This window comes from Trichechus manatus, unplaced genomic scaffold (genome assembly GCF_000243295.1).
Source record: "Trichechus manatus latirostris isolate Lorelei unplaced genomic scaffold, TriManLat1.0 scaffold00023, whole genome shotgun sequence".
Classification (NCBI taxonomy): domain Eukaryota; kingdom Metazoa; phylum Chordata; class Mammalia; order Sirenia; family Trichechidae; genus Trichechus; species Trichechus manatus.
Window position 1 is genome coordinate 21,480,197 of NW_004443959.1, and position 21,068 is coordinate 21,501,264.

Below are 21,068 nucleotides of genomic sequence, written 5' to 3' on the forward strand. Positions count from 1 at the left end.
ACTGTGAAGTACAGTAACGTCATATTTTAAATTGTAGTCTGTATTTTGAAGTATTTATTCTAGCTTGAGCATTGAATTTCAATGTAAATAAATAGTACTGTTTATTGCGCTCCCGATGAAATGGTATCCGTGTTTTCCTTTCAGCAAGTGAACAATGGCCTTACCCTTAGTGATCTCCCTTTACACATGCTGAACAACATATTATACAGATTCTCGGATGGATGGGACATCATAACTTTAGGTCAGGTGACTCCAACGTTGTATATGCTCAGTGAAGACAGACAGTTGTGGAAGAAGCTTTGTCAGTACCATTTTGCTGAGAAGCAGGTAAGCACGACAGCAGAGCTGCCTCCCTCCAGAGTCCATGAGTTTAGTAGATAACTGCCTGCAGATCCAGTAGCGCGTGAATGTGCTCACCTGAGGTGTTTTCCCATGCGCTCTACTTCAGGTACATTTTTTTTTTTAGGTACATTTTTAAAGAATCAAGAATAATCACAGTTCATTAAAATTGCTTATCGTTTTTTGTAAGATTTTTCATATGTAAAAAGAGCCATAGGCTAAAAATAGCCCCAAACAAAACCTCTTTTAAAAGCAATAGTATATCAAAACCATCTGTTTATTTTCTTTTCTCCTTAATTTGGTGAATCGAGTTCCAGTTCTGCCTTTTATCAAACTGTGTATCTTTTAAAAAGTTATTTAAACTCTTTGAGACTTAGTTTTCTGTTATCAGTTAGTAACACACCATTCTTCAATTTCCAAAGGATACCCCTTCACCTTTCTGTATTTCCCACTGCCTTCAAGAACCAGTGTGGGAACCAGCACAAAGTACATGTTTATGTATACTTTCTAGGCTTCTTCTCCCATGCAGTTTTCTCACTATCCAAAGTTAAATCTTCTTGTTGCTGTTTCTAGATCACTGCAGAAATCATTTATTCACTCATTTATTGCACAGATACTTAGTGGGTACCTGTTATGCTCAAGGCAGAATGAAAGGCAAGGGTGACAGAGTCATGAAGAAGGCAGGTATGGCCCTTACTCTCATGGAGATCTCTGTCAGAGGGGATTATGATAAATACTATACAGAAGCGGTGTAGAATTATGTAAGCATTTCATAGGTGAACATGGTCTACCGTTGGAGGACAGGGCAGGGGTAAGGGAAATTCCTTGAGAAAATTAAGGTAATCTAGGCAGTAAGCAGAGGCAAGAAGATTCTAGGGAGAGGGAACGGTTTGTGTAAAGGCTCTGAAACGGAGAGGGGCATTGTATGCTTGAGATGAAAGATAACCACTGTGACAGGAAGGTAGATGTTGAGAGGACGTGACATAAGTGAAGCTGGTACAATAGCCAGGGGCCAGATCATGCAGGTCTTAGAGGCCGTGTTAAGGATCTTAGTCTTCATCCAAAGAGTTTAGAAAAGCCATTGAAGGGTTTTGAGCAAATTGCAGTTTTTTTTAGTAGTCAATAATTATTTTATTTATTTCGTTGCTGTTGGTGATTCACTGCAAAGCATACACCAATTCAGGTGTCTTCATGTACAATTCAGTGACATTGATCACATTCTTTGAGTTGTGTAACCATTCTCACCCCCCTTTTCTGAGTTGTTCCTCCTCCATTAACATAAACTCACTGCCCCCTAAGTTTCCTATGTAATCTTCCGAGTTGCCATTGTCAGTTTGACCCCATATAGATAGATCTCGAAAGAGCACAAGGATCAAGATCCTTCTTGCTCTTGTTTGAGGAATAGGTTGAAATGGAATGCAAGGAGGCTTATGAAGAGACTATCCCAAGAAAGACCAACAGACTGTCACAAGAAGGAGCGGTGGCTAGGGAAATGCAGAAGTGGACAGATTTGAAAGTCATTTAGGAGATAAAATTGGTAGGATTTGGTGCTTGACTGGATATGAGGTGAAGAAGAGGAGGGGGAGGTGTTCGAGCCAGGTTTCTGGCTTGCAGACTGGTGGATGGCAGAGCATTTCCGTGCAGTAGGGAGCACTGGAGGGGATGATCAGGTGTGGGGATAAGATGATGAGTTACAGGTTTGGACAGGTTTGAGTGTGATGCCTTTCAGATATCTCAAGGAAAAAAGTCAAGTAGGCTATTGGATATTCTGAGGAAAGATCTAAGCTGGAGATATAAATTGAGACTGATCAACATATAAGTGGTATTTGAAGCCATGGGCATGGATGCAGTTGTCTACAGAGAAAGAATAGGTTGAGATGAGAAGAGGAACTGGGAGAGCCTTGAGGAACTCCATCATTAAAGGCTGAGTAAAGAACCAAACTACAAAGGACTAAAGAGAAAAGGCACTAGAGAGGTGGGAGGAAAAACAGGATATTGAAATTCCACAGAAGCCAAGGAAGGGTGTCCAGAGATGAATTGTGATGCTACTGAGAGATTAATTAAGGTAAAGAGTAGGAAATTTGATTTAGTTATATAGAGGTGATTGGTGGCCCTAGCAAAAACTGTTCTAGGTGAATGTGTTGAAAGGAGCAAAGAAATGGAGGTATTAATTTGAACAGGAAAGAAATTAGATTGCATTCTAAAAGTCAGCATAGGAAAGGGGTGATTGAATTTTTTGAAGGGAGAATTTAGAACCTAGGAAAAGAGGGTGAATGAAGGTGTATCTGGGATGGAGAAGAGAAAGGTGGCCCTCTCTTTATACAGCGTACCTCGGAGCCTCCCTCTCACTGGACACTGATGCTGGACAGAGGTGTCTGTATTGGGGGTCTCCTTAGATGGTTTTTGTCTCCTGCTTATCCTTTCACCTCCATCATCATATCCAGGCCCTAATAACTGTTTACCAAATACATTTATGAGAATGCCAGACAGTTTCTTTTATAAATCTATGTTCTAAAGATCTTCTAAGAATATCTATTGGCCATTTGTGAGTTGTCTGCATTTCATTAAATGAACCACTATATAGAAGTTAAATGTCTGTTCTGCACCAATATTTAATGTCATACCAGAAGAGTTAGGTTATAGTTAGCAATTAGCACCTACAGTTGTATCTTGTTTGCACATATTTCCTTGACTGAATTCTAAAAATACAACATCAAAAAATTACCTCTCCTTCAGGGCTCAGTAACTAACGGTAAGACCCTGAAAAAAGACAAGCATGTTAGAACAACTTTATGAAAATGGTATAGGTTAGAACGCTCCCTCCAGATGAAAATGGAGTCCAGTATAAAGGTTGGACTGATACAAAGAATCTGAAATAATGTTGGAAGGAAAAGTTGACTAAATACTCTTGACTTGAGCTTCTTGTTGTGGATGTTATGTTTGAGTTCAGAAAAATCACAGTTGGTTATTTATGAGAAAAGTAATGTGGGGGCCAGGAAAATTCTCCATATAGCTGCCTGTGCGTGTTGGTGTAGTACAGGGTTAGTGAGAAGTAAAGGTAAGGGCCAGTTAGTTCTTTTTATTATTAAGGAATTAATTTTGTTAACAGTTATTGGAGGATACAAAAATCAATATAAGTAGGCCTGTAATTACCTTTCTTTTTTTCTCAAGCTGTCCTTTTAAATTTTTACCAGAAACAAGGATTTCCTCATTGACAACATCATAATTTCAAAACAAAGTAGTCAAAGCCATGATTAAACTATGAATATTTTATCCAAATGATTTTTTGAATTGTAAAAAGTAAAATTTGCTTATTGTGACAACAGCAAAATCATAAAGACTAAGTACAATGTTAAAAAAAAAAAAAAGAAAAAGTGAAAAGCATCTACCACTCCCCGGGGTAGCCACTGTGAACAGTTTATTACATGCGTTTCAGCTTTTATACATGTCAAGCATGCTTATAAAATTTCTCTCTCTGTACACGTTTATTTTTTCTGTAATGGAAATCATATCACTAACCTATTTGTTTGTAACAGCTTTATCAAGATGTCATTCACATATCGTACAGTTCACCCAACAAGTGTACAATTCAGTGGTTTTTAGCATATTCATAGAGTTGTATAACCATAAGCACAATCCATTTTAGAATATTTCATCACCTTAAAAAAAACCGTGTACCTTTTAGCTGTCAACCCCCCTCCTGCATTTCCCCATGCCCACCCAGCCCTAAGCTACTACTACTCACTCTACTGTCTGTTCCGTTGCTGTGGTTAGGTGCCATTAAGTCGGTTCCAAGGAAACACTGCCCGGTCCCGCGCCATCCTCACCATCATTGCTATGTTTGAGCCCATTGTTCCATATTCTGGACATTTCACATAAATGAAATCACATAATATGTGGTCTTTTGTGACTGGCTTCTTTCACTTAGCGTAATGTTTTTAAGATTCATCCATGTTGGAGCATATATTAATATTTCATTCCTTTTTATGGCCAGATAACATTTCATTGTGTAAATATACCACATTTTGTTTATAACACTCATCAGTTGATGGACATTTGGGTTGTTTCACCTTTTAGCTATAATAAAGAATGCTGCTGTGAACATTTATGTACAAGTTTTTGTGTGGATATATGTTTTCATATCTCTCGAGCAGAACTGCTGGGTCAAATGGTAATTGTATGTTTCAATTTTTAAGGAACTCTCAGACTGTTTTCCAAAGTGGCTGCACTGTTTTACATTCCTGCCAGCAGTGTATGAGGGTTCTGATTTCTCCACATCCTCAGAAATATTATCTGACAGATTTTTAACCATCCTACTGGGTGTGAAGTGGTATCTCATTGTGGTTTGCATTTGCATTTCTCTGATGACTAATGTTGTTGAGCATCTTTCAAGTGCTCATTGGCAATCTGTGTATCTTCTTTGGAGAAATTTCTATCCAGATCCCTTGACCATTTTTCATTTTTTAACTGGATTATTTGTCTTTTTATTACTGAGTTGTCTTTTTATTACTGAGTTGTAAGTGTTCTCTATATCCTAGATGCAATCCCATATCAGATATATGATTTGTGTGATTTATTTTTAACTTAATAATATATGTGGGCATCTTTGCAGATTAGAATATTTAAATTTTTCAACAGCTGCTCTGTATTCCATTGTACAGACATGCTGTAATTTATCTGATTAGTCCCTTATTGATTTAATCCAAGTAAGTTGTTTAATTTCAAATAATTAAATGTTTCATGCACTGCATTTAAAACTAGTTTTGCACTAATCCTATGCTTGGAAAATCATCTGCTAATTCTGAACGGAGTTTTGTTTATGTCTAGTTTTGTAGACATTTGATCATTTCAGAGAAAGGTCATATCGAATGGAAGCTGATGTATTTTGCGCTTCAGAAATATTACCCAACGAAAGAACAATACGGAGACACGTTACATTTTTGTCGGCACTGCAGCATTCTGTTTTGGAAGGTAATAATTTCAAATATACTCCTGGAATTTGAGGATTTAAATTTGGTGAAATAAATTAATCACCTATATTTTAAGTGTAAAGGTAAAATAAAAAATAGAAAACACTGTGTGTGATGAGGTTAATAAGATGTATTTCACCAGATGTTGGGACGGGGGAGCAGGTATTTATGAAAGTACTGCACAGCCTGTGTTTTGAATCAGCAATGTTGAAAACCGGATTGTTCTGTCACCTTTTCTGCCCTTAGATAACTGTTGTGAGTATATAATGGGTATATGCCGGGGAGCCAGTGAGGCAAGAAAGCGTCCTTCTGGCTCTCTCTCCGGTTTCCGACGCCTCGGCAGGAATTGCATTCTGAAGGCTGATGGCTTTACACCCAGCAGGCTCTGGAATGTCTCTGCCAGTCCTCTGTCTGAAGATAAAGGGATTTCAGATTCTTCCCACCCTCTTTGTAAACCTAAGGAAGAATTCTTCTCACTTACTTCCCCAGAAAGGAGGCCTGGTGGTGTGGTGGTTAAACACTCAGCTGCTGGTCAAAAGGTTGGCAGTTGGAACCCACCCAGCGACTCCGCAGGAGAGAAGACCTGGTGATAGGCTCCCATAAAGATGACAGCCTAGGAAACCCTATGGGCCATTCTGCTCTGTCACATTGGGTCACCAGGAGTCGAAAATCTGTCTCCACGACACCTTAGAAAACAAAAAAAAAATCTCCAAACTTGACCTTCAGCCCAGGACCCTGATAATTCAACTCTTGATTTCCTTTAGCCAAGTGGCAGTTTACTGGTTCTCAGAGCTGCTTTTCTCAGCGCAGTTCTTAAAGCAAGGAGGTCAGTGAAGAGTTAATCTGCTGATAGGAAGTTCTTCAGGCACAGACTTCAAAATAAACATGCCATTTTCTCATCTATTTGATCCAAACAAGACTGTCATTACTTATCTGCAGGTCTCTTCCTTCGGCAAAAAATTTAAATTTAGAAGCATCTTCAGTATCTAAAGATTAACTTAGGAATCCTTCATCCTGTTACTTTCCTGTTATTTGCTTTGCTTTTTATTATCCAGACCATTCTCTGATAATAACATATTTTCCATCGTCAGAGGTAAACTTACGTATAGCATTTCTGTGGTACCGTTTTATTTTCTTAACATGTAAATACTGTTGTACCCTGAATGCATCTCCATGGCTTGCCTTGAGTTTGAATATATTCGATGTGAGATTTCACTGGAGGAAAAAAAAGAGGCGAAACTATGAAAACCTGCCCCCACGGTGGCTGCAGATCCCCCGTCCGAGAACCTGCAGTTCCTGGCTGCTCCTCAAGGGGGAGCACCGCCTCCCAGACAGGCCACAGCACCAGCCCAAGCACAGCCCCTCCTCCTCCAAACCTCCCACCTTCTGTGATGTAGGGGGGAAATAATGGTCAGCTTGATAAACACCGTAACTCTTTCCTTAACTTCTTTGCATTTTGTATTTACCTACAGTTTATCATCAGGTGGATCATAACAATAGCAAGCTCTAGATTGTTGGAAAAGAGACAACTATTTTGAATTTTTTTTGATTTCAAATTACGTTTATAAAAATTGTGACATGCTTTAAGTTACAATCCACGATCGAGCAGAGAGTGGAAAAGATTCATTGTTCTTGTATTATTTTAATAGTTTTATTTACAGTTTCAAAGGTAAGCAGCATCATGAGTAACTACTAATGCCCCCATGCATGAATGACCTAAGAGATTTTTATTCCTAGTTTATTGTTTTATATCATAGGGTAACTGCCCTCTTTTCTGAAACTAAAAAGGTGGAAGATATGTTACAAGTTTTTGCCAGTAGCCCACTTGTGTTGTAGGACATTGTCCTTCAAGAGCTGGGGCGTTCTCTGCTCCCCTGTATCCTCACCTTAGTGCCAGGCACATACTCCTGGGTGTTTAGTAAGTGTCAGCCGAATGGATGCATCAGTAAACCATCAGTGAGACTACAGATACACAGAAGAGAGTCCTTTTTTGTTCCCTGCTTTTCAAAGGGCACAAAAAACACAGCATGGTGGGTAAGTTGTCAACACATGCAGATGCTAGTGGAGAGGAAAAAATAAGACCAAGTGTGTAGGGGTGTCGGGCTGTCACCCTGGCTTTGATACTTGACCTAGAAGGAACTGTACTAACCTTTCTCTGCGGTTCCTTCTAGGACTAATATCCTGTGCTTCTCTTAAAAGCATTAATATTGACTGAAAACACATGCAGCTATGTCTTCAATGGTATAGTAAGACTAGATGAGATGCTATGAATTTTTACTTTGAATTAATTCTTCTCGGGTTTTATCTTTCTTTCTGTTAAGACTGTTTTATACTCTCAAAATACCAGAAGCAGTGATACCTTCATGTGGGCTGTAAATTAGGGGAAAATACTAGTCATGGGATAGAAGTCTTTCAGTTTTCCATGTGATAGTATTTTTCTTAGAACAATATTTAAGACTATTGGAGTTCTCCCTTTCTGCCAGCTAACTAAGAAACAACAACTCTGTCCTTAATTTTGGTGTAGTTAAGCAGTATAAGTATCCTGAAATGTGGAAATTATGATTTTTTTTTTAATTGAGAGATGATTCTGGCTTTCCAAAAGAATTTACCTGCAAATTCTTTTATTTAGTGAACCTTCCTATTATACTTAATCATGTTACCAAAAAAAAAAAAAAAAGTCTGCTTGTATTTTCAGTTTTGAAATATTCAGAATCTTGTTCTTGGAGGGGTATATGATATCACACTTCACTGTAGCCACAGGATTGGCCTCAGTTCATTTAGGGTCTTTTAAGTCTTCATCACGTCACAGCTTTTTCTGCCATACATCATTCCAGAAGACATTGATTGAAATCAACTTTATTGTTGCTGAATCTCTACATCAGAGTGTATAAAAAAAAAAAAAGATCAATCTCTAGAATTTCTGGAGGAGCCGATTTCCTAATTTAATTCCTAAAAAAGCCAGGTACTTTCTACCCTGCCTCCCAAGTCTACTTGGGCCCAGCTTAGCTTGTCAAGAGGTGGAGTAGTGTGGGAGAAGCACAGACGTCGAAGTCAAGCAAACCTAGATCTCCAGCTCCAACACGTAGTGTTGTGTGGCCATGAGAAAGTCACTAACCTCTCCTAATCTCAGTTTTGACAATAGAATCTACCAAGAAGGATCACACCTAGCACATAGTTGGTGCTCCAGAAGTGGTACCCACTATTCTTCATTTTCTTTAACATCCCAGTAATGTTGGTTGAGAAACTAAAAATATTCAACCTAGTAAGAAAAAAGGGAAGCTTTGGGGGGAGTTCAGTGAATTTAAGTTGTTACCAGGGCTCTCAGACTTCAAGAATCTGGCACCATGGTTGGCATCCAGTTCTGTTTTGTATCAGATATTTTCTCAGTTTTCACAGCAAACATGTGGAGTCCTCCAGCCAGCAGCTGCCATGCAGCCTCTTCATCTGCTCCAGGTCGATTTTCCATCTGTTCTGGCTGAACCGTATTGGAGTTATTACTTTAATTTTTCTACCTGCCTTTATCAGAAAACCTCTAAAATGAAGGGAAATAACATGTCTGTCTCTTAAAACATAAAACATACCCTCTGTACTAATTCTGCTGGGCTAATCTATACAACCAAAGACCACCCAGTTCTAGCATCTGACTTCAGTGGCCCTCAAAAGGGTCACTGAGATGACTGCTCCCCCACCCGGGGCAAACAGAGTTTGGACAATCTAAATGGAGTATCATTGAGAAGGGTGAGGTGGGAAGGCACAGTCACTAAGTAGCTATATGTATGACTGTTTTATTCCTTACTCCTACCCATTCCCCCAACTGAATTTCTTTACTTTTCAATTTAATAAAGCCTCAGTTAAAAACAGCAGAACTCTAGGGTGGGTTGGAGAAGAAAGCTTGAATCCAGGACCAGAACTGAAGACTCAGGACCAGGATCTAAGACAAAACAGCACCTGCCAGATCCAAAGTCTAGCAGTCTTGGCCTTTCTGTGAACTGTTTCCATTTGACTAGCGTTAGCCAGCCAGTCCCAGATCTGCTGTACAAGGATAAGACAGAAAACCACTCTAAGTCAGATGGCTAGAGATATAAAGAGTATGGGAGCAGCAGCCAGGAGACCTTGTTTCCTAGGACTAGTGAGCAAGTCATTGAACTCCTGTGAGCCTAGGTTTCTTCATCTGTATAGTGAGAAGTTTAGATAGGAAGACTTCTCAGATCCCTCTTTTGCATTTGTGGAGTTCAGAATGTGGCACCCAGTCAGTCGCAGGGAAGAGCAGAAGGCTGGGCTGGTGAGCAGCAAGGAGGACCCTTTCAGGTGCCTAAAATCTGAACCAAAGCTTTTAGCCAAAGAGCTCACTGGGAAACACCAGTAATTCATTCATTTAGTAAACATAGATTGACCCACTGTTTTGTTCCAGGCACTGTGCTAAGTGCTGAAGAAAGAAGGGTACACATACCAGAAGAAGCCCCAGACTGCACATAATGGACAGGCCTACCTGCTGCTCTGTCTCTTTCCTTACTACCTGCCACTGAAAAAGCATTAGCAGTGACTTAAGCTTTCTTGTACAGTGTTGACTTTCTCCCTGCAGCATACTACCAAGAGAGAGAAGATGCAAAACTGTCTGAAGTTTTAAACACTGCCTTTTCAAACAAATGAGGATATGGTCTGAGTATAGAAACTTACTAGAACCAGTAGCCTATGAGTTCTGATAGTTGCTAGTCTAGTAATCTTTTCAGATGATAACATTTATTGAATGCCTACTGTGTGCCCAGCACTCCATACATTATTGCTGTTTCTCACAACATCTGTAAGTATTGTTTCTGTTTTACAAATGAGGCAGATGATTTTCAGAGAAGTTGAGTAACTTGCCCATGGTAACACAGATCAGCTTGGCTATACAAGCCAGCTCTTTCCACTTACCATGCCCCAGAATGAGTCCTTTCTTTCAGTAAACAGTGACAGACTTACATGCTCAAATACATACATCTTGGCAGAAAAGAGCCCGTCTTTTTAACTGGTAGAAGTCTGTCCCTCTGGGTCCTCATCCTCATGCCCCGGCTCTTGGATTTGGAGCTCTTCTGTCTTAGTGCTTCCACTACACCTGGCCACCAGGGACCACGGTCAGTCCTTGGTCATCCTTTTGACAAATGTATGGAAACACCAGTTCTTCCCTTTGCAAATGCACAGGCAGCTTAGTGGTTTACAGGTTTAGTTTTACAAAGAAAAGGTAAACAAAAAACTAACATGGATGGAGGCCATTTATTGAACACAGGCATTTAATTGGGTCTGGATTAATGATGGCCTGGGGCTAGCCCCAGTTCCAGGTCTGGCAGGAACCTCTATCTTAATTCTACCCCTAAACATTCATTTGGTGCCAAACTACCTTGTAGTTGCCTTTGACACCTGCTGTATGGAGCCCTCGTGGCACAGTGGTTAAGAGCTGCTAACCAAAAGGTTGACAGTTCAAATCCACCTGCCGCTCCTTGGAAACCCTATAGGGCAGTCCACTCTGTTCTATAGGGTGGCTATGAGTTGGAATCGACTCGACAGCAACGGGTTTGGGTTTTTTTGGTTCATAGCCCATGTGGAGCTTCTCCAGGTCTGCCTGGGTTGGCCCTTGGTCCCCAACCCCCTCCATGACGAGGGCAACCTGCTCCCCCGACAGTGCCCACCCTGGGCTCCGGCCACCCTGCATTGACTCAGGCGCTCCTTCTTCCTCCTTGGCGGTCAGCATCATTAAAACCCCACAAGTTCTGTTGTCCCTCAGCACCTTTGTTTTTCAGTCTGCCTTGTACTCTGTAACATTTTATTAAGACTGGTTCTAGACACTCAGCTCTCTCCAGAGCACGTGTGCCTCCTGTCAGCATCTCCCAACACCGTGCCGCAGGCGCCCACCTTCCCTGTGGCACCCACTCAGCTGTGCTTTCCCACGAGCGGTTTTGCCCTCAGCTCATTTACAGAGTAAGGATGATGGATGCAGGCTCAGGTAACACAGGTTACCTGCTCTGTCCGTACTATTCACCTCCTGCGTAGTGGCTTCACAGTACTTCTGAGTGTTCTGAACTACGGCCTTCCCTGGATCCATCTTAACCTACAGGCATTAACTAGGCACTCTGAATGTGCACTGTAATGTTGTTTGGTTATTAATGATACATAATTATGTTAAGCCCGTAGTTCAGAGTCAGATGGTGAAACCACAGCAACAAAAGAGGGTGGGCATAGATAAAACAAGAATGGCAGAATTTTATAATTGTTGAAACTAGGTTATTGGTGAATAGGGATTTGTTATCCTATTCTCTTCTTGATTGTACGTTTGAAAATTCCATTATAAAGGGTTAAAAAAAATATTTAAATCTATATTTACCTAAGATCAAAACTAAGATTTCATATCTTTTGGTTCCCCCCATCAATCATAATAATTTTAAAAAGCATGTTTTACTTTTCTTCTTCTTCAGCTTGGATTTTAAATCTGGAATTTTAAACCAAATAATGAAAATTGTTTCTTTCTAATCATATTCTTTTAAAATGATGGTTTCCATAATTTTTTATGTAAGTATTCTATTTTTTTAAAGCCCCAAACTTAAGACAAACCAGGTTCCTAAAATGTCATCAAGTGCAGAGGCTCTCAAAACTATCTACTGATTTGATCTCTAATGAATAAACACTTTTTAAAAAGTCACAATTTCTGTATTAAAATTATTATGAAACTTGAAGAAAATTATCTTTGACTTTAGTGTTCAGATGTATAATCATATTTATAATTGTTTGCACACATTTGGTTTTAATGCCACCACCATTCCTTCTGCATCACTTTGTTAAACAAGTGTGAGTACCTGTAAAAGGGGAGCAGGAGCTGTTTTGTTGTCACAGCTGATAAAATCCAAAGAGCACTAACCCTTGGAGAATGAGTTGAATTAACAGTATAAATGTTCAGCTTTTACTGGGACAAGTCCAGAACTGCTCCCAGCCCCCCAAGGGTCCCATAACACTCCAGAGACCCTGAAACCACCTCTTACTGCTTCTTCTGACTTCTTCCCTAACTCATCCAAATACCCCCAAGATCTTGCTGTGGAGGCCCATCCTGCCTCTGAGCTACACATTTACCTGGTTCAACTCTACATCTGCTGTCAAACTAATTCCCACCTCCAGAACGCACGCTCAGGGACATTGTCACAACAACCACCCTCTTAACAATGACCTTTCAGGCCCCACAGGTAGCATTGTACAGAAAAAACTAACACTCATTGAAAACATGTCACATCTTATTAAGAATGTCAAACCCTGTGTTCACAAATAGTTTATATCAATACTGTCCTACAAGCAACTATTAAATAAGTTGTTAAACCGACAGAGACTTAGAAAATAATTAGATTGATTTTTCATTAAATATAATTTTCTCTGTCCATATCGGCAAAGCTGGGCTGTTGATTGGCATTTAGAAATTCATCCAGTCACACAATAAGTGATAAAACCAAAAAACCAAACCCATTGCCGTCGAGTCAATTCCAACTCAGCGACCCTATAGGACAGAGTAGACCTGCCCTATAGGGTTTCCAAGGAGCGCCTGGTGGATTGGAACTGCCAACCTTTTGGTTAGCAGCCACGCTCTTAACCACTGCGCCATTAAACAGTATCAGTGTTGATACAGTGATGAACTAGATATTTATTCTTTCAAAAATTAGAAGTTGTGTGCCTACTGTGTGCAAGATGCTGGGCTTGGACCAGGTAGCTAGCAGTGCTACTTCCTGCTACCACCGTGCTTAGAATGTGGCCCGTTGATGGGGACTGGAGATCCAGCTCTCTGACTAGGAAACTGCCCATCTAAAGTCACTAGGACTACTGTGTCCCATATCTCGAGACAGAATCTTCAGAGGAACCTGCTACTTGATGGAATGTTTCTTCCCTAAATTCAGCTCACATGGCTGGTTTGCAAATCGAGACAACCACAGTCCGCTACGTTTCTCTCGTCTGCGCATACCTATACTAACCATTTCATATCTGTACTAAAATTATCTTAGGACCAGACACATGATGACAGATATCCTTCATTCCATGGATATTTCATTGGAGTATAAGTAGTTACTTCAAAATACCCATGTATGAATTGTAAACTGAAAGTTTAATGAAGCTTAATGATTGATACTGCTGCTAATTGTACGGAAAGAAAATACCTTACAAATTCATTGCAAAAAGTTTGATTCTGCACCGGTGTGAACTAAAAGAAACTATGAGGACTATGTTGAGGAATCTTTTTTAATTTACAAAGAAGATACTCAGACTTCAACCCAAATAGTTAAATCTAAGGAACTAAAACTCATTTCTGGTTTCTCTTGCTCTGAGTAAACCCAGCGCTGAAAATCTGAATTTGCATTATGCACTTAGAAAATAAAAATAAAAAATAATTCACCCGAGGGTCTGCGATCAGTAGCAATTACCCTTCCTGAAAGGACCCTGGTGGCACAATGGTTAAGCGCTTGGCTGCTAACTGAAGGGTTGGCAGTTCACCCCACCCAGCCGCTCCACAGGACCTGGCGATCTGCCTAGGAAGTCCTATGGGGCAGTTCTACTCTGTCAGTTGGGGTTGCTATGAGTCAAAAGTTGACTTCATGGCACCCAAACAACAGTCCTTACTGAAATTAAACAATGTTCAATTTTTTAAAAATTTATATATAAATCCCAAGAAAATATAGATAGCAGAAGATACAACTGTAGTATCAACACAGACTAATGCTGTCTTCAAACTAGAATACTTCCAACTGGGATTTAGAGTGACTGGGCACGGAAGTGAGGACAAAGACATACCCCCGAACAGGATGCGTAGGTCATCCATGTCCCTGCACCCCCTCACTACATAATTAAACTGACTGAAGGTTCTAGTCGTCTGCCACCCTTCTCTAATGAAAAAGCAAGAAGAAAATGCGTTCATGGACATAATTTTAGCATAGCTAAGCTAGAGCTGATACTGTTGACAACAGTCTTTTTTTGTGTGTAACTCTTTGAAAAGCAGCCTTTATTTTTTTAACTGTTGTTGTTTAATGCCCCAAATAGAGCTGGCCTGGACTTTAAAGCTGATGCTTTGAGAAACAGACATCTAAGGTAGACAGGCACTAAATAGGGACTTTTCCTGCCAAATTCCAGATAGACGGCACTAGAAGCTTAGGATCCTGACGGGACTGGGGCATTCAGAACTCTGTAGAGTAGGGCTAGGAGTTCTGGGGTAGTGCAGATGGTTAAACACTGGACTAGTAGTCGAAAGGTTGGTGGTTCGAATCCACCCAGAGGTGCCTCAGAAGACAGGCCTGACAGTCTGCTTCCAAAAGGTCATAGCTTTGAAAACCCAATGGAGCAGTTCTACTCTGCACACACGGGGTCGCCATGAATTAGAATTGACTTAGCGGCAACCAGCAACAGAGTGGGGCTTAAGCACTCTTTTTCTACAGACCTCTGCTGTTTGTTCTCTGGTCTGCTCAGAAGATTTGCACTATAAATTATACTATAAATGATGTAAGAAATTACTGTTCATTACTTTCCACCCTGCTAAATAGTTACTCCTTTTCCATGTGTATTTTTGTTTATTGTTGAAAACTATGATCTCCCTGGGGAGTAAAAGCCATTTAATTCACGTACTAGTAGGAAGCTTTTTTTTTTTAATTGCAGTTTGTTTTTATTATGTGTTTTAAGGCCACATAAAGGACTCATGAGCTTTCTTCTCACTGAAATAATAACTACGAAGAGGAGAGTTTGGGGTGTTCTCCCGTCAGAGCCACGTGTGCTACATTGCGGTCACTGGTCTCAGTTCTGTTCCACGAAACGTGGGCTGTACTAACTGAGCTCCTGGTATTTGCCTCAACCAAACAAAGTGCACAGTCTTGCCCTCAGAGAGCTATCATACGTGTGGGGCAGTCATTCAGTCAACCAGTGTTTATTAAGTGCCTACTATGTGCCAAGGGAGCCATGGTGGCACAGTGGTTAAAGCACTGAACCGCTAACCGAAGGGTCGGCACTTCTGACCCACCAGCGGCTCGGCAGAAGAAAGATGTGGCAGTCTGCTTCTGTAGAGATTTACAGCCTTGGAGACCCTATGGGGCCGCTGAGTAGGAATCGGTGGCATTGGGTTTGGTTTTGAACTATGCCAAGCAGGCACTGCTCTGTGCTCTGGGAATATGCAAGTGAATAAAACAGACAAAAATTCCTGCTCTTATGGAACTTTAATGGAGACAGTTTTATAATTAAAATTAAATAATGTGGTATGTTGGATAGTAAGAAGTGCTATGGAAGAAAATTAAGCAGGATAAGGGAGGTGGAAAACCCCAGGCTGATGAGGAGGAGAGTTGTTATATGTGGTTTGGTCAGGAAAGGCCTCGTGAATAGACTGATACTTACTCAGCACAGAGACATTTACCCAGTGACCCTGCACAGATCTGGATGCAAGAGTGAGCCATGCAGATACTCAAGGAAGAGTCCCCAAGCAGTGGGAATAGGAAGTGCAAAGCCCCTGAGGAAGCAACCCACTTGGCATGTTTGAGGATCAGCGAAAGGCCAGGTGTCAGGAGTGTAGTGAGCAGAGAATGGTAGAAAACTCTTTTAACTGCTCGTTCCCTGTATCATAACTAGGACAGCAGTAGTGAGTTAGGAGGCAACCGTAATAGTTTAGACAAGAAATGGTAGTGGCCTGGCCCAGCGAGTGCAGCGGTGGAGGCAGTGAGAAGTGGCTGGGTTGTAGGAACAGCTGATGGATATGTGGTGGATTGGTGGTGGGGTAGAGTCTACTACCTGGGTCATGGAAGCAGCAGATTGACACTAGTCTTCTATTGAGAAACAATGAATAAGTAGAAACAAAAGCATCAAAGAAGATGTGGAGTTTGGCTGCATGACTTCTTGGCATACAAGGAATCTGAATGCACATGATTTAGCACAGAGTAGGCCCTTAGAACATTAAGAATAAATGACTTATCCAAAAAAGTCTATTATAATTTAATATAAACTATACATGGAAATATCAGCATTACTTTGTGTATTTTCCAGGGAATAATTTTGGAGATTATTTAGCACTGAAACTCAGTAGTTACCAATTTGAAAATTTTAAAAGCAATTGGAAATATTTATCATTGTCTTAAGACAGTGTCTTCAAGTTTTATGGGTCTTTAAGGTACTTGATATTGCCTTGTATGCTTGCTTTTAATAATATTCTGTGTTGCCAAATTTAGTTTTTTGTTTTTAGTTATTTTCATAAATAATATGCACCAAACCTAAATGTCTAAATATGGTCTGGCTCTTTCTAATCTAAACTTTTCCTTTTCTTTCTTTTTTTCTCTCCCTTTACTGCATTCCTTCCTGATTCTTTCTTCATGATCTCAAAGGACTACCATCTTGCTTTATTATTCAAGGTATTTCCATATTTTACCACACATGCTGTGTTCGGAACTAAAACACAATGAATGGTACATCTCATGTACATGATCCTTGCCATTACGTAGTAAACCAGTGAAATTTAAATTACAACTTAACACTGATTTAAGCTCTGAAGCCCAGAATTGTCACCTGAATACGCAGCGTATGTATGTGAGCAGAGGTTAATGAAACACTAACCAGTGAAAGAAAACCATAGCTCTCTCGATTATTTCAACAAGAATCAAACTATTTTAATGAAATATTTTATAGACCAATGCTTGAGTGATAAAACACAGCCTTACAGGAAAAGTATAGACTTGTTAATAAAAATTTCTCATTCAAATAAAAGACACCATTAAGGGACCAGTAAGGGACCACTTAGAAAGAGAAACCATTATACTTACCTACGGTAGCCTCTTATACGCATAGCTACCCTATAGCACAGAGTAGAACTGGCCCCCATAAGGCTTCCAAGCCTGTAAATCTTTCCAGAAGCAGACTGCCGCATCTTTCTTCCACGGAGCAGCTGTTGGGTCCTAACCGCTCACCTTTCGGTTAGCAGCGAAACATTAACCACTATGCCAGTAGGGCTCCTATGAGTTGGAATCGACTCAATGGCAATAGATTAATAATATAGCCTCTGAAGGAGCCCACCAGCTGCTGTACGTGAGAAGAGACCTAGTAATCTCCTGCAGAGCCCTGGTGGCGCAGTGGTTAAGCATTTGGCTGCTAACCAAAAGGTCAGCAGTTCAAATCCACCAGACACTCCTTGGAAACCTTATTGGGCAGTTGTAATCTGTCCTGTAGGGTCACTATGAGTCAGAATCAACTGGATGGCAACAAGTAATCCACTCCTATAAAGATTACAGCCTAGAAAACCCTATGGGCCAGTTCTCCTCTGTCATATTGGGTAGCTATGAGTCAGAATGAACTGGACGGCACCCAGAACAAAACAACAACATAGCCTCGAATTCCCACTTCTGTATCCTTTAGGCATCTTCTCTCAAGATTTAGTCAGTTTTCTTTCACAACATATTTTGTCTCTTATGTCATTTTCCCTACTTAGTTAAGGATCTCTGGTTGAGTGAGGCTTCCCAGCTCCCTTGGGTCCCTGCTCTGCTCGGCCGCCTCCCACCTGTAACAGAATACACTTGCCTACTGTGTGATCTGGGGGCTTCAGGGTCCAGCTGCAGCTTCCTCTCTGCGACTCCCTAGATCTGTAACTTCCCGTTCCCTGCCCAGGGAACCAGGCCAAGGCCTTTCTCCCTGCCTGTTTCAGGAGCCTTTGCACTGCTTCTGGGATATTGGCAGTGAACAACCAAGCATTAACGTAAGGGATAAATGATGGATAGAGGGAAATCTGAATAACAGTGCAAGATAAGAATAGGGGAAGAAAGGAACACACGGTTGAAGAAAATATATAGAATGTCAGAGTATTTTCCAATGGAAGGAATGGCCAGGACTAGTGTGTCAGAAACAGATTCGGTGGTTTCACACTTTCTGCTGTGTTTGTAGGTCCTGGTGCAGCATGGCGCGTGATTGGCAGTCGTGCTCCTTTAAACTTAGAGGATGTGTTGTTTTCAAGGACGTACTCTGATGTCATCGGTCTGTTGATCTCCTTGGGTAGCGATTCCTGAAGGAAGCCTCTGTGCTGAGAAACTGCTGCATTTGGGTTAATAATTCTAATCAAAGCTATTTTTCAAATACCTTTAAGAGATGGGGCCCAGTGTCCATGTAAACAAGCAGCCGATGACTGTTGGCAGACAGCGGTGGTGCCTGCTCTGGGGGTGTAACCTCACCCCATCTCTCCCCACTGCAGGACTCAGGACACCCCTGCACCGCGACGGACCCAGACAGCTGCTTCATGCCCGTGTCTCCGCAGCACTTCATCGATCTCTTCAAATTTTAAACGCAGCCCTCGTGCTCTGTCCTCATCACTGTCTGTCTGTAAAAGGTCATACGTTGTGCTTTTTTGTGCAATAGCCAGTAGTACATGTTCTCTGTTGTTAAAGGTTAACGACTGGATGGGTGGTGGGGAGGCATCCTGCGAGCTGCCTGCTAGAAGGAATAGGAACAACTCCCTCAGCAGTTAGAGGGTAGGGATGTACTGGTGGATCTCTGAAGAGGGTCAGGGGACCCCAGCAAAATAATTTTGTTTTCTTCGAAGCATATTAAAATTTGCAGTTTTGCATATTTACAAATAGGATTCAGAAGATTTTGACTTCTGAGAGTCACCTTCTGTGCTGAACTGACACTAACGGCCACGGATACGCTTAATCGTCCAATTATAGTTTCCCGGTTGTATACCCATTGGGGTGGGGGCAAAAACGGTCGATCCTTGTAAATACGTTATGCAGAATATTTATTTTTCTTAAAATATATTTTAACAATGCGTTGGCTGTGTCCAAATTAGTTCTTTCTGAATACAACATGAATATAGGGAAACAGGAGCCATATTCTGTGATGGTGTTTATCGCTTGGGTTGTGAATTGTGTGGAATGTTTATAGCCTGACGAAGACATGAGTGACACTGCCAGACTCCCGGGCGCTCCAGGACCACTCCTGCAGCCGAGGCACCGCTGCTTCTGTGGAGGCTGCTGCGTGCATACAGCTGAAGTGTGCAGAGGGCAGGGGGGCCCGACGCTGAGCAAATGCAGCTACCACACATCTGCCAAGACTGAGTCACGAGCAGCCAAATGTATCCTCATCTTCTCTTATATTGAAACTACTTTTATAGGCAAATAAATTGCGTTTATCTACTGAGTTAACTTTGTTCTGCATCTTACTGAAAAAAGTAATGTTAGTTATTCTATATCATTTACTTAATCTTTTAAACAATTGTTTTTTAAAAAATAATCCATATCCATCTTGGAAAATTTTGAAAATAAAGGTATACAGTATAAAAGCAAATATACCACCATAATCCCGCCACCCAACGCTAACTGTGCTCGCTTTTAGAAAGAATTAAAAATTGTACCCAGCAGCTCTGGGTAGAAATGTATGTTTTCATCTTTGAATAGGGTCAGGGAACCCAGGCTAAATCATTGTTACTGCCTTCTTTAAAACGACTTTTTTTTCTTCTAAGCATATTAAAGTTTGTAATTTTGCCATGTTTATAAATAATGGTTCAAAAAAGATCTGGGGTTTTCAGAATCACATTCTGTGCTGAACTGACCCTGATGGCCAAGAATCTGCTTCTTCACTGCCAAGTTACAGCTTCCTTCCAGATAGGATGCAGACACCTGGGGCCTCTGTATGCACACTCTGGGGGAAGAGGATTTCATGACACCGTAAACATCCTACATACCATTTCCATTGTCTGACCAGCCTGCTTTTTCAGAAACATTTATCTGTATCCTTAAGTGTGCTTTGAAAACACTGTTTTTATTGACTGCATAGTATTGCATCACCCAGGGGAACATTTACCATTACAACATTCAGGTGGTTTTCTGATGTTTGTTATTAATATAAGTAACTGATAAGCATCACTGTACATAATCTTTGTGCATACGGTTATCTCCTTAAATGAAAACTCCTAGAAGTAGAATCCAAGATCGTGAGTTAAACATTTTTAAAGCTTTTTAACATGTTTCCAGATTTCTCATGAGAAAAGAAATTGTTATAATCTTTCAAAGTGAGGGAAGTATAGAGTGCCCATTATCCTTGAAGCATAAATATCACTGGATATTGTAATTTTCTTTTTTCTGTCTGTGCTGTTTTAGTAAGTGAAGAATGGGCTGTGTGCTGTATTGTGAGGCCGAACATCTCTCTGTATATTCGTTGCTGTTTGTTTTTGTAAATTACCTCCTGTATGTTCTTTGCCAACATTTCTTCTGGGGTGTTGGTTTTTTTCATATTATTTCTTCATTGAAGGATACTAACCTCTTGAAGTTGCAGTTCTTTTTTTCCCAATTTGTCATATATCTTTTAATTCTGTTTATGATACCATTTTGCTGTGCTATAGAATCACACATGCATGCATTTAACTTGTATAAACTGAGCAATACTTAGGAGAAAAAAAACAATATTAAAAGTGTAGGGAGGGGATTCCAGCCATTTCACTGCATTAGCTTATTTCCACAGGCAATGGATGCAGTCCAACCCCAACAGTACATGCACAGCCTATTCACGGTGTACATGAGGAGTGAGGGTTTCCCAGCCACACAGCACTGTGGGCAGTCAGTCAAGTGAGTGTGGAATTAATTGAGGATGTAGACAAATACAGAATAAAGAACATTTTTAGGCACTGGTAAATTATTTACAGACAATCAGATGACACCAAACAGATGACAGGTGAAATCATAAATTTACACATCTGAGTATGTTTTCATCCTGTTTGGTGGGAGGGCCTGCCAAAAGTAGAGATCCACACCC

The 21,068-nt window shown here is 40.7% G+C and overlaps 1 protein-coding gene across 4 annotated transcripts in view; it reads left to right on the forward strand.

Annotated features, from left to right (window-relative positions):
* Positions 1-19,622, forward strand: part of FBXO25 (F-box protein 25) — a 79,961-nt gene extending 60,339 nt beyond the window's left edge. Inside the window, exons 8-10 of one of the 4 annotated variants that reach the window (XM_004373094.2) lie at positions 145-327; positions 5,167-5,310; positions 18,514-19,618. In XM_004373094.2, coding sequence (XP_004373151.1) covers positions 145-327; positions 5,167-5,310; positions 18,514-18,603 — 417 coding nt within the window. In that variant the 3' untranslated portion in view covers positions 18,604-19,618. Of the gene's footprint in view, positions 1-144; positions 328-5,166; positions 5,311-5,555; positions 8,212-18,513 lie in introns of those variants that run through there. The other 3 variants (XM_023728308.1, XM_023728311.1, XM_023728309.1) reach the window with 3 other exon arrangements.
* The last annotated feature ends 1,446 nt before the right edge of the window (positions 19,623-21,068 follow it).